The sequence below is a fragment of the Ambystoma mexicanum genome, chromosome 2q (genome assembly GCF_040938575.1).
Source record: "Ambystoma mexicanum isolate Mex_15411 chromosome 2q, UKY_AmexF1_1, whole genome shotgun sequence".
NCBI classification, from domain to species: Eukaryota; Metazoa; Chordata; class Amphibia; order Caudata; family Ambystomatidae; genus Ambystoma; species Ambystoma mexicanum.
The window spans coordinates 109,097,901-109,111,742 of record NC_090924.1 but is presented as its reverse complement, the minus strand read 5'-3'; the positions used below and the strand labels follow the sequence as shown (position 1 = coordinate 109,111,742).

Below are 13,842 nucleotides of genomic sequence, written 5' to 3'. Positions count from 1 at the left end.
ACATGTGCCACATTTCCGAAAACCAGTTGGTGGTGGTGGGAGCCATGTTCTAAGGTTTTCTTTCTTCACTTCCGGAAGGAAAGATGGACTCAGAATGTTTTTAAATAGTTTTAGCAAGTCTATAAATCAGTGTTGGGTTATCTCCTATGTATTTCTTCACATTCGGGTCTAGTTGTAACAAATACCAGTTCTTCCTCAGAATTCTTCTTAACACTCTATTGTTAGCACAATAATTGGTGATGAAACGTATTTCTTCTCTTTCCACTGGTTTAGGTTTGGTTGTCATGAGAGTGCTCTCCCCGTTTAATTTTTATGCTTTCTCCCGTGCTCCCTCTATTGTCTTCTTTCCATAGCCTCTTGTTTTAAATCTGCTGGTTAGTAATTTGCATTCATCCTCAAAGGTTTTTTGTTCAGTGCAGTTTCTGCGAGCTCTAATAAATTCACCCTTTGGTATATTTCTAATCACCGAGTTATAATGGCAGCTCATAGAGAATAGCGTAGAGTTTGCCTCAGTACTTTTCCTAAAGGTTTTTGTTTTGAGATGATCTTGCATGACATAGATGTTCAAATCTAAAAAGTAAATTTCATTTGTGCTCATATTTCCAGTAAACTCAATCCCTGTTGTATTCTGATTTGCTCTCTGTCTGAAATCTTCTAGTCCTCCTTCCTCCCCTTTCCAAATAAGCAGAACATCATCTATATACCGTGTCCATAGCACCACATTGGATTCATAAGCTTCATCTGTGTAAATGTATTTGTCCTCATACATCGCCATCGTCAAGTTTGCAAGGGCTGGGGCATATTTAATCCCCATAGCTACCCCTCTGGTCTGCTTGAAGGATTGACCATTGAATATGTATGTTTTGTAATGTCAATAATAGCATTTCTTTAAGCATGCTGACTGATTGGCAGTTGGATGCGGTTTCCTTCCAAAAAGTGTACTCCATGGTTTCTATAGCGGTGTCATGTCTAATCGATGTGTATAGGGATCGTACATCCCAAGTAGCCAAAAAATAGTCTTCCTGCCATTTTATTGTGGCTAGTTTGTTTATTGCTGCGGTCGTGTCCCTTAGGTAAGATTTGTTTTTAATGGCCAATGGTTTTAAGATGTTATCAATGTAGTGTGCCATATTCAAAGTGTCCCAACCTATTCCGCTTAGAATCGGTCTTCCTTCTGGAATCCTTTCATATTCCTTGTGTATTTTCGGTAAAAAGTATATTGTGGGTAAAGTTGGTTGTTTCATTTCCAAAAAGTGCTTTTCGTCATCCGTAATGAGTCCTTGCCTATGCCAAGTTGTAATGGCTTCTTTTAGATCTAATAGTATCTCCATTTTTGGATTTGATTTCAATTTGGTGTAACAAAATGGTGTGTTTAGATGATTCATTGCCATTTGTACGTAGTCTTCTCGGTCCATTACTACTATTTTTCCTCCTTTGTCCGCTCCTTTAATGACCAAATTATGGTCTTTTGTCAGTTTGAACAGAGCACTTCTTTCCATGCTTGTTAAATTGTCATATCGATGTTTGGGTTTCGAACTCTTGTTTGATCTTGCATCTTCGAAATCATTTAGGTCTTTGGTAACTACTTTGTAAAAGGCGTCCACTAAATTATCTGACATTAGCTGTGGCGTGAATTTGGATTTAAGTTTCATTTCCATAGCGGTAAGGCTGGTTTGTTTTATTTGAAGCTCATGCAATATCTCATGAATTGGTCTTTCTTCTGTTTCTTGAAGGGATCTCAATACATGAATGTTGGTCAAATCTTCAATGATTATCGTACTTTCGTTTGCTGTCAGTTCCTTGGTATGGTTCCTTGGTATGGTGCGCCGTGATTTGTGTGTCAAAGAATTTTTTTAATTTCAACTTTCCTACGAATTTTAATACATCTATATGAACTTCTACGTTGTCAAAGCTTGTGATCGGTGCAAAAGTAAACCCTTTATTTAACAATGATATTTCTTCTGGTTTGAGTTGATAATTAGATATGTTCAATACTAGGTCATTCACTTGTTCTTTTTTGCTGCTTCCCTTGCCCCTGCTCTCGTCAGTCTCCTGAAATCTTCTAACGCATCTGGGTTTCCTGTGTCTACCACTCCCACTTTTCCCCCTCCTCCTGTGGGTTGTTGAGTTATCTGTTGCGGCAATAAAAAACGCACTTGTTTTTGATTTTGGTAGGTGAGTCTATTTCCTTTTTTATACCTCCTGATCTGGTTTAAAAAACCATGTCCTTCTGTTGCCTGGGTTGTACTTGCTGAGTCTTTTTCTTGATCCCCTTCAGAGTCTGCATCCGAGCTGCCTGGGGAAGTGTTCGGTGTGCTTTCTTGCGAGGGTGGTTTGGTAAATTGTCTATATTTGTCCTGAAAGGTGTACACCTCATCGTCTTCATAGTCTCTATTATCTCTAAAGAATGTTCTCATTTTCCTGAGTTTAATCTCGTCCTGATATTCCTTTAAGATCTCAAACATTTTTTGGTAGTTTTTCTCTTTCATCACTTCTAAAGCTTTTGCTTTCTTAATTTCCTTCTCGATTTCTTCAATTTGATCTGTTATTCTTTTGTGTTCCCTGGAGGCATGTTCTATTGAGAGTTCTAGCATTGTATTTGAGCTTTGGTTTACGTTTCGTTCCCAAGTTTCTGCTAAATCTTTATCTTCATCCTTTGTGAAGTCTGGGAAGATTAATATTCTCAATCCTCTGGAATCTGTTTCTTAGAAGCATAATTTTTTAATGATTTGATTTCCCAGTATTTGTCTACTTCCTTTTTGGATAATCTTTCTAGTTTTACAAACTTGTAACGTAGATCTTCTCTCTGTTTCGGCAGGTTGGATGCAAATGCGTGTGCATTGCTGCCCTTTGGTGCAAACAGGTTTACAGCATCATCTTCTCTGTTTTCTAAATATTCAGCCATGGTGGCTTTATATCCTATGGATGTTTGTTGGTCTGCAAGGTCCTGGGTACCCTTTTGAAAAATAGTATCTTTCTGTGGAACCTTTTTTGAGTGGGTTTCCCTGCAATAGGACCTCAACGCCCTTCTTGTAGCTGATGATTAACTTTTCACAGTTGCATGAGATTGTAACAACGGAGATTGTCTGGCTCCTCTACTCCATTTTGACTTTGAACACAAAAGTTTGCAGTTACTTTGAATTATTCTCATGCGCCCACATTAGATTTGAATTTGAACACACTAATTATATCTGCCCTATGCGCCATGAACCAATAATATCAAATGTAAATAGGTTCTCTATTATGTGATGAACTATTCTTTATTGTTCAACCATCAATCGTATTCAGCCATCGCCAACGTGTGTTTCAACCTTTAACACACTTGTCTTCGTCAGGGCCTTAAGCTGTTCACGTTCACAACTTCCAATTGCTTCTTAATCTTGTGATCTCATACACTCATGAACCCTTAATTGAAATAAATGAATCCAACAAAAATGAGATATTCGCCATGCTTCAAGTTCTATTCTCGTTCTATTCTCGTCCGGAGGTACAAAAATCCTTCAACCTACGGGCTCTGCAACAATTCTGTTGGGCTTAATGCTGCTCCTCTGCCTCTTCTAGGCAACAGATTGGAGTGTTCCGCATAGGTTTCAATTTAAGATTAATTCATCAGAAGGTGCTTGGATGCTTGTATTGGACACCAGTGCGTATGCACAAACTGGGATTGATGGATAATGCTTTGTGCCGAGGTTGAGGCTTAGAAGGGTCCTTTACTGCATATGTTGTGGGAGTGTACGAGGGTGCGTGATTATTGGAAGGATGTCTTGGATAGATTAGACTTGGTGATGGGTATGTCTTTTCCCCATCTTCTTTTGTCGTCTATGTTATCATCAAAGACCGCAAGGTGTACGGTGGCCCAGTTGAATAGTCATTGGATAGATCCTCCATAGTGGCTGTCAAACAAATAATGAATATGTGGAAGACACAGAAAAAGCCACTGGTGGAAGATTAGATTTACGAGTTGTAGGTTCTGTCAGGTTTTGAAAGGGTTTTGTTTACTAAGAGAGGAATGACTGAGAAATATCTTGAGATGTGAACGTCTTTCAACGAGTTATATGGTTAGTCCGAGTGTCTGAATATGTGTGTTTATGCCGTGGGAAGTTGTGGTCGGGCGAGTGGTCAGTGGTGGGTGTGTAGATGCAGTTGTCTTTTGGGGGTATATACTTTATTGCGATACGTTTTGTTTATATTCTTGTTTTTGATGCATTGAAGAATTAAACTTTTTGTAATTATTTATACTGTTTACGGAAAAGTTATCTTCCCTGATCGTCTCTTGAGACTTCTTTCATGAGCTCCTGAAGTACTTCCCATATACTTGCGGGATTTGTACCCTCTTTAGTGCCCGATTTATGACAATTTTCCTTGGAATACTTTCTCACTCTTGTGTCTTTAGTTGTATATCTCTTATATTCTTGAAGGTTAATCTTCCAAGTATGACTTCATGCCAATTATGTTTCCTCCTCTCCTGGGTTCTTGGTACTGGATAGTCTCTGCTGATTGCGTTCTCTTAACAAGTCTCTTTTCACAACATTTGCTACACTTATTTGCAGTAGGCTCTCTCCTCTCTTTAAGCCTCTGCACCAGGGGTTTCTCCCTTCCTCCCAGGGTATTTGCTTCCACTTTATCTGTTTCCCAAACAGCGTTATATGTCATGCGCTATATTGACTGCATATATCTTCAATTCTGCTAAATCAATGCTCGAAATGTATACTTGTGACTTTGAGAAGTTTCTCATCTCCCAATACTTTGCCCTAGCAGCCTCCCACCTTTGCTGTTCTCCCCGGTACTTTTCCAATGCATGGGAACCTCGCAGGGCTTGGTGCGCACTCAGGTATTCGACTTCTCAGTTGCTGTTCTCGGTGTCTGGCTTTGCTGGCTTCACTGGCATCGCGTTCTCAGCTCTTCTGCAGGGAGCTCATAGAACTCTTTTTAAAGAGATATTTCCATTTCCTTGGTATGGCTGGGTTGTTCTCACATTGCCTGAAGCCAAATATAAGGATGACAGATTACTCTTTATAGCTGGCAGTCCCATGTATGCAGATATGGTATTTGATCTAGGGAGTCCCTAATCAGAATGGGAGTCATTGTCCCCTAAGGGGGAGTCACCCCTATTGAGGTTCCATTTGCCCATACCCCAAGGGAGGGTCTTCCAGAGCAGGCTCAAAGTGGGTGGCTCCCCCTTGAGGAGAAGGGAAGAATATCCGCGATTCATCACACTTCCCTCTATGGTTAGGATCCTACCGTGTTCAGATGCTACAACCACTACACTTAACAAGTCATTCTCTGCTAAGGAAAGTAGGCTTAGTACCTGTAGAAGTTCTTAAGTCCCAAGAAGATACTTTTTGTAGGGAGTCAGGAGACTATAAAGTGAAGAAACAAGTAGTGGCAAAGCCAACATTTGATTTAAAATGTTCCAGTAATGGAGGGAAGTTCATAGGATTGGGGGTTCTCTCCCAATTCCACCATTCAAGGGGAACTCAGGAGACGATACGTGGCTAGAACACCACCAATCACGCTGAGGCAAGTGAGAGGTAGGGTGAGAACCTGGCACCCATACAACCATATGGTGGGGGTGGAAACAGCTTTGCAGGTCACCCCCCCTACCACTTTTATTCGGATTCCTCTAAAAACCACCACTAGGGTTTCGAGATCTGCTAGGCTCACTTGCTTCAATTGTTAGTCCCTTTGCAGGGGACTGACAGGCAGGGGTTCCGAGCTCCAACAGGATGGTTCCTGATGCTTTGCAGCTGGCCGATCCTGGGGCCATGAAATGCAGACCACCACAAGTACTACAATGCCTGGAGACCCCAAGGACAGGAAGGAAGCGGACAGCAGTGAATAACACTGCACTCAGGAGGTGGCAGGCTACTAATGTCGCAAAGACAAAACAATGCTCCAAAAAGGTCCCTCTTCAAGATGCAGCCATTCTTCAGATCGTTGTTTGTAGCCAAGACCCCTACGAAAAGCTGCAGCCCACTGAAAACCCTGGGACGGCCATTGAAGACATCCAGCGTTGCTTCCAGTCAAGTCCATGTGAAGCCCTGGGTCTCTGGATCAATATCCTGAAAATCCTCATTGGTGCTTCAACCCATGGGCCGGTGGGTCCATCCACTTTGGATCCCTGCACACTGATCATGCCCTGTAGAGGTCCTTAAACCAACCAGTGAGCCAACCATCTCCAGCTTCCTTCCTTCCTTTCCTCCCTTTCCTTCCCTCCCTCCCTCCCTCCCTCCCTCCCTCCGTCCATCCCCTCCCCTCGGTGGCCCTCTTGGGCATGGTTTAAAATCGTGAGCCTGTTCACTCTCTCTAGGCACTTAAACAAGTATATGGCCTATCTACGTGTTTACTCTTCCACTGTGCACAGGAGGTTGCAGGGATTTAAGTGACTGCAGATGTACTGGCATTGTGGGTCCTAAACATGACTATGGTAGTGTGCTATGGATGTCTAGGCCACCTTTTACTCCCACCACCCCTACCCTTACATGTATTGTCTTTACCATCAGTTATAGGTCATACATTTGTCCCAGGAGTGGGAAGGGTCTGCCTGCTAAAGGCCATTTTCAGTTTTTATTTAGATACTCTTCTGGTGCATTGCCACTCAAGTACTTATTTGAAGTTCCTGAGCCTCATTTTAAATTGGGTGAAGCGGGAAATGGACACACAAAAGCGAGGCATTAACCCCCCTTTCCAGCTCTGCCCTACTTTGATGCAGTGACAAGAGAAAGGAGGGCCATGGTGCAGAGATAAGATCTCTATTGGTCTGGTCCTCCGTCTTGTCGGTGCATTTGGTTTCATGCCTGCACAAGACTTTCATGCTGGTAAAAAAAAAATGAATATATTCTTAGGTTATGGAATACACTGGGTTATGCACCTGCTAAAGAGAAAGCGGAATACGCAGGAATACATTAAGAAATGCTGCCTACAAAGTGTAATTTGCAGGCTGAATTTATTTCTTTACAAAGGAAGAGAGGAAAGCTAAGAGTACACTCGGTTTTACTCCTCCGTATTGCCTCTGCCTTTTCAATGTTGAAAATATCGCATGCAAGGGACCCAACAGCGGGTAAGTGCAAACTTTAGTGGTCGACTGCATGCAATTAGAATTCAAAAGACAATAACCACCTTATGTGCAGCCCTAAAAAAGAGTATATATATATTGCAGTACATTTGTGTATTGCATTCTCTTGGGGTCTCCATTGGGATTAACTACCTCTCCACCAGCCTTCCTTCTTCCCTTGAGTGAGGCATGACTGCTGTGGTATAGCTACTCATAGAGAGAGTTCGGTCTAACCTTTGGTTGGAACCCTGCCGTTAATTCTTATTTCACATCCTTGACCACAGGGCTGTGCCAAACTCTCCATAATAGGGACCAAGGCATTCTTGGGGCCCTTGACATAATGCTCTCCTAGTGATTGATATTATGCTTGAGGTCAGCAGAGGCAGAAAAGAGCACATGGGGGGGGGTCTGTCTTGGTAACTCTAATAGAAGCAGGGGCCATAGGCGCTTTATTGCAAGCAACCGCCCCATTTGTGTAAGTGGCATACTGGCCACTTTTACACAGTAACATTTGGAATATCCTCTTAAGAAAAAAGAAAAGAACGAGCAAAGATGCACCCAACAAAAGATGGGAAAGAGACACGTAGGTGTATGCCCCCTGCGTGGTTGGGAACTGGCGCTGCACACCCCTGCAACCTCCTGTACCATTGTAGCAAACACGGGCTCTGGGGGACACCCCGCTGCTGCCCTTGTTCACTACAATGGTACCCTATGGTGGATTTAATCCAACATTTTCGGCCATTCGAAACTTTCGTACAGCCAAAATTAGATAAAATCTACCATACGTTTTTTTTCTCCGAGTACTTAGGGTAATACCAAAAAGAACACCATACATGAATTCAGGAAACAGATGCGCAGGATGTACAGGGAAAGGTAGAAGGGAAGAGGGGTTTCAGCAACAGGTCCTCCGCTTACACCAAAGGGAGAAGACCTATGAGTTTACCCACCCTGTAGTAGAATTAAAACCTATAGAGGGAGTCCTTATATCAAAGACTTGCACACCTGCAGCCAGGGGTTCTTCTAGTTAATATCACTAAATGAAAATGTGTTGAATTAAACTTTTGTATCTTGTTAACAAAATGCTAAAATGGTAAGATGTTATTGGAATTTAGAGTGAGAAACTAGAAATGGTGGGGCGATTTCAGAAATGAGCATCAATGTGATGCACCTTTTTTGCTTCACCTCTCCATACCCACTGTCCACAACTCAATATCTTCCCCCAATAATTTGACAGCAGTTATGAATGTTACATGAAGAGGTACAGCAACAGCACGCCAAACTACTAGGACTGTAAGATATGGTTATATGCAGGTTTTATGGCGTAATGGACCAACAGTTTTGTATTATGATCCATTTGCTGGCAATTATGTATGCCTTAATAAAAAGATGCAATACAAATATGTACATTGTGTTTATGTACAGAACTGTATATAGGGGCAACCCTCCCTCATTGAATATGGTATCAGGTAATATTGTCCCTGTATATAATGTTGCCATACATATAGTCGCCGGGAAACGGCATAGGCGACATTAAATATGGGGGCAATATATGGGATAAATGGGTAGCGGGGGTTCCCTATGATAATGTCTCCACAAAAAAACAGCACCATTCTTGTATGGGGAAATTATCACATGGAACCTTGAATATTACATAACACCCATTGTATGTACTACCTTGGCATTATGCGGAAAAGGCTTACTTGAGAGGACTACATTTGTATGCCAATGAAGGATCCTGGTCTGATGCTCAGACAGCTATTCCAAAGTAACTGAGCATAAGGCAAACACTACATAAAATAAACAAAAAAGGAGAATAGAAGAAGCCCAGGAGAATGAAAGAAGTAAAATAGAAACACAGACTATATAATTTATACAAAATGTGAAAATGAATACAAACAAAAATTAACTCTATGGGAAACCATTGCCTCGTCAATGCAAAGTATCATCCACAAATAAGTGCCTCTGTCAAACTGTTGGCATTTCTGCGACTGACTCTGCAGTTCAGTCCACAAAGACTGCTCTTTCATAGTAACAGCACACAAATGCTTTAGAGACAAAGGCAGAGCACTCAGTAATTGGAAACCACGTCGCCTGTGTCTCACAAGCTTCATAACATGGCATTGCTGGAGGATACTATTATTGTCAAGCCCTGCAACTAGCCTCTGATTCTCCCTCTTCCCACTTTGCCTTCCTCAACAGATCCTCGCTTTTTCTCTTTACCCTTGCCCTTCCTCTAAAGATCCTCACTTTTTCAGTTTCACCTTGCCTTTCTATAGATCTACTCAATTGTCTGGTTTCATTTGCCCTCCTCATGCAGCCAGTATCTCGGGTTATCTTGCAGCTTTGGTCTCCCCAGGCTTCTTAATCGTGTCTATGTCACTCAAGATTCTCACCTTGCCTATGGGCCTCAAGCTCCTCCTCCCGGAGATGGCTGAGGGCGATCAGAATTGCCTTGCTAATGTACAGCTGCTGCTCCACAGGTGAGTGACGGACAGCGCTGCTCAGGGCCCAGGTCTGCAGGAGTTCTTTCAGCGCCTACTCCGCAAACAGAAAGAAAGAAGAACACTTCAGTTATGGAGCAACTAAAAGAACATGTGCACAGAGCTGTTTCATCCTCCACTGGTTGTGGCGAGTAATAGGAACAAAGTACTGCAAAACTGAAAGGGATGTCCTAGCTCTCTGGCACCAGGCACTGGAAAGTTTAGATTTGTCTAACGTGTTAGCATGTTTTTTCCCCTTGTGTGTCTTCTTCTGAGGCCTTATCGGAAACACAAATAGCACCCCTGAGAGACACTAAGGGCCTCATTAAAGTTTGGCAATCTGGAAATAAGGGTGGCGGTAGCAATGTACCAGCACCCTTTCCGGACCACCAAACTACAAGTCTGCCGTTAGGTGCCCCTGAACTCCTGGCAGACCTGACTCTGCTGGGAGTTCAGTCCCCTACTGTCATGAAGCACCGGCACTGTTAACAACGATGCCAGTGTTCAGTGTCCTCATTCCCATGGAGTACAAAAGACTCCATGGGAATTGGGATTTACCCTTCCGCCGCCGCTCATGATATTCCGGTAGCACTGGGATATCAGGGGGCGGAAATGGTGTTACGGGGTCGGCAGTAGCACACCGTCTACCAGCGGATACTACTGCTAACCTCGTAATGAGAAGACTAAGGATTGTGGTGCCCCAAGGCAAGCTAGTTCTTTGTGCTGGTCCCATCTCACTGTTGGCTGATGGTGGCAGGCTTTATATGAATTTAGTGAAGTACATGCCTTCAGTAGCTTGGATTTGCCCATTTAGTATAAATCCAGTATAGGTTCCAACAGCCAGAACAGCCAGACACTCTTCCTAAATGCAAGTTAGTGGCATATGGATACTACTTAATATGTTCACGCCTACTTACAAAAGTGTGGCAGTCACGCTTGAAAATGAACATGACCCAAATAACCTGTTCGATGGGATGTTTTGCATAAACATGCTTTAGCTCACTGCACCCTTCACAGAGGAGAAATATCCACTTGCATATCAGTCGGGTCCCATCCACAAGAGCAATCCAGTGCTGAAATGCTAGGCAATTCCACTTTGAACAAGAGTACCATCTGCAACTCCAAAAACACGTTTCAGCCTTGTTCAGCTTGAACTGATCTAGACCTGCTCCTGGTGTGGCCATCACAAATCCTGTGGGTGAGGACCTGAGTGTTTGCCATATTTTTGGCACAACCTAATTAGATAGCTGCCAAAATCTTTATTTTAAATCCCCTTTTGTAATTGGTGGGATGACTTAGGCCAGTCCCTGTGAGTGTGGATGCATAGAGCAGAGACCCTGATCGTGCCTTCAATTTTGTCATATTTTTGGAAAGTTAACAGGCTGACTTACCTACTGGAAGAGTTTGTCCATGAAAAACAACTTTAGCCGTTTTTGGGGACCAATGTGGTCATACGGACTGAACTAGTGTCTGCTGCCTGAGTTCAGATTTGAATTTTTGCTTGATGGAGGTCCTTCCTTGGCTGTGCTCAGCCTGTACCTGGTCCTCTTTGCTGGCTTGACGAGGCATTTTATCTTGGGACCATTGTCTGGGTTTTTTTGCTGCCGCTTCCTGCCATTTACCACCAGGGCCTCCAGCCTTGGGGCTGGAGCTGCTTTCACCGTAAAGGGTGTTCGAACCCCAACATTCTGCCTTATCTGCTCTGTGGGCTGTTGTGGGTCGCCTCCACCGTAATCTCAGTAGAGGGACCGTTACTACTAGTGTGCTGTTCTCCTTTGATCGTTGAGCCTCAGGAATCTGTCTTGGTTGGGTTCTTACGTTGTTTAGGAGTCATCTCCATCACTGCTTTTGCTTCTAGATGGCGAGTCTCAGACCTATGACGGTTTATTCTTCATTTGGTTTGTCGTTGGTCCAGGGTGCAAGTGCCTAGGTGAATGGATCCTTCATCTCGCACTGTAAAAGAGCAGTACTTAATGGGCGGTTTCACCTTACTGGAACCATATTTTCAAGAACAACAACATTCGGAACCTACAAATGGGCCCTGTGCTGATAGGTTATTCCTGATACTTACGCTAAGTGGTCGTGTAGTCCATGATAGATTTCTGTAGGTGTGGTTCAACTGCATTTCACAATTTACTTGCATTGAGGGCCGAGTCTCGCTTAACTGCAGCAACTCCAATCTAGAACCTGTGCTTCGATCTCTTCCAGGGGGGCAATTCTGGTGTACCCTGGGGAGGGCAGCCACCACCTCTATATATATGGGGTAGAACTGGGACTTATCTGGCTTTTCACTACGAACTAAGAACTGCCTACTGACTTTCTTCTGAATTCCTGTGAACTTTAAAAACGTACCTTAGACTCTTCTTGAAGGGGCTACTGCAGGTACTTACATAAACATTGACTTTTTTCCTGGGTTCATTCTGGGTCTCTGGAGTTTAGGTTTAAAAATTTGAATTTTAGCGGATGCTCCTGATTTTCTTTGCAAAGTCCTGCATTACATTCTTGTATTGAGAAATTCTTTATACACTGTTTCACTTGTGGTTACTTAGGTATAACTGTCTAACCTAGGAACATAAGGAGTCCTAGTCACTCGAATTATCAGTTTGATTTATTTTGACGTTGTGTAGTGCTCCTGATTATATCTATATTTTGTGAAGTCCTGCCTTACACTACTTGCTAGGAAAGAATGTATTTTTCCTAGTTTCCCTCCATAGCCATTTGTAGATCCCATTAACTTTTTGCTATTGTTTTGAGTGTGACCTGACTTTTAGAGGTTTGTAAAGCCCGTTTTGCTTTACTTACCTTACCTTGTTGAGCTCACCTGTTTGGGGCGCAGTGATCAGCCCCTATGGCTATCAGTGCAGGGGGACTCGATCTTCCATTGTGAAATTCCCCGTTTGTTTGCAGTGGGTATATGTTGTGACCCCTTTTCTTTGTTTTTAGCAACTCTAAAGTTACTTGCATGATGTATGCATGATAGTCTGGTGGCAGCAGATATATTTCTACAGTGTTTTTGACATTCTGGTGTGCGCTTCTGCATTTTGTTACAGCATAAAGCATTTCAGAGCACAACAAACTCTAAATTGGCCATGTCACAGGATTTTGCTCTGTCCTTTGGCCATACTGTATTTTGGCCTTCTTCCTGCCCTCTCATAGCTGGATTGATCATACATGAAAAGCCGTTTCCTGGGCAAAGCCTCAGTACTACGGGGAAAGCAGTGGTATGCGTTTGTGGCAGGATGTGGCCACTGGGACTGCCTGGTCCCAATCCGCCTTCTGTCCAAAAAAGTGTGTGTTGCTGGGCAGATGGGGTGGTCAGAGGCTACCCAGAATTCGACAGCCCTGGCAGTTTGAATGGTGCAGATTCTTACCATCGGTGAGCCTGGGGAAGACAGCACCTCGAATTCAGTATAAAAGATGGACTCCTGCAGCCATTCATCACATCGTCGTTAACGCCCAGACCCCTTTGAAGTGGAGCATCCTGCTGAAGACCCGGAACCGCCGTCTAATCCATCCAGCATAGTCTTCTTCAATTGTCCTGGCGAGGCACTACTCCATTAATAATCTCCAGAAGACCTTTATTGGTGCTTCAACCCCTGGACTGGTCGGAACGACCAGTCCTGAACCCTTGCTTGAGGATCCTGCCATTGGAAGCAAGATCCCAGAACCATCCTGTGGGCTGACCAGCTTCCTTGTGAGCTACCTCACTGCATCAGTCCTCCTCCTGAGTTCAGACTTTTGAAACAAGAGGCCTCCCTCTGAAGTTGCAGCTCTCCAGCACGTAGAAGGTACTCACAGGACTAGCATCTTTGCTTGAGCCATGAGGGTTAAACTCGGCCATTTGATCGCAGTGGCCATCAATGATTTCCACCTGCTCTGGATACATTCTCTTCAATGACCTCTGCACCTCGCTTTCCCTTTCCATTCTCCCTTCTGGGCCAACCCACTCCGCTGGACACACTCTGGACGCCCTCATACACTCTGGCCCCTCTCTCTCCCCTCCACTAGTAACACCTCGGTCCTGGTCAGATCATTCTCTTCTCTCGTCACACCTGGGTCCCTTTGGCCCTCTGACCGTCCCTGCAAAAGCCCTGCCAACCTTGTTGGCTAACATCTGCTCGATTAAATTAGTGTCAGCTGCTGCCTTCGCTTCCACCTTCATCCCCCTTGATCCCCTACCCCTGATTCTACCTCCAACTCTGCCCTCAGGAGCCTCCACCTTTAAATCACCAATACTCTTGCCATTCTTGTCCCAGTCATGAGGATCGGCCTGAAACCTGCCTCTTAGCGTAACACCTGGTACGATTC

The 13,842-nt window shown here is 43.7% G+C and overlaps 1 protein-coding gene across 2 annotated transcripts in view; it reads right to left on the bottom strand.

The window, feature by feature from the left end:
• The window catches only part of TELO2 (telomere maintenance 2), an 890,041-nt gene that overhangs the window by 633,851 nt on the left and 242,348 nt on the right, over window positions 1–13,842 (bottom strand). For both annotated transcript variants that reach the window (XM_069646967.1, XM_069646968.1), the window contains one exon: window positions 9,448–9,589. In XM_069646967.1, the coding sequence (XP_069503068.1) occupies window positions 9,448–9,589 (142 nt within the window). The remainder of the gene's footprint in view (window positions 1–9,447; window positions 9,590–13,842) is intronic.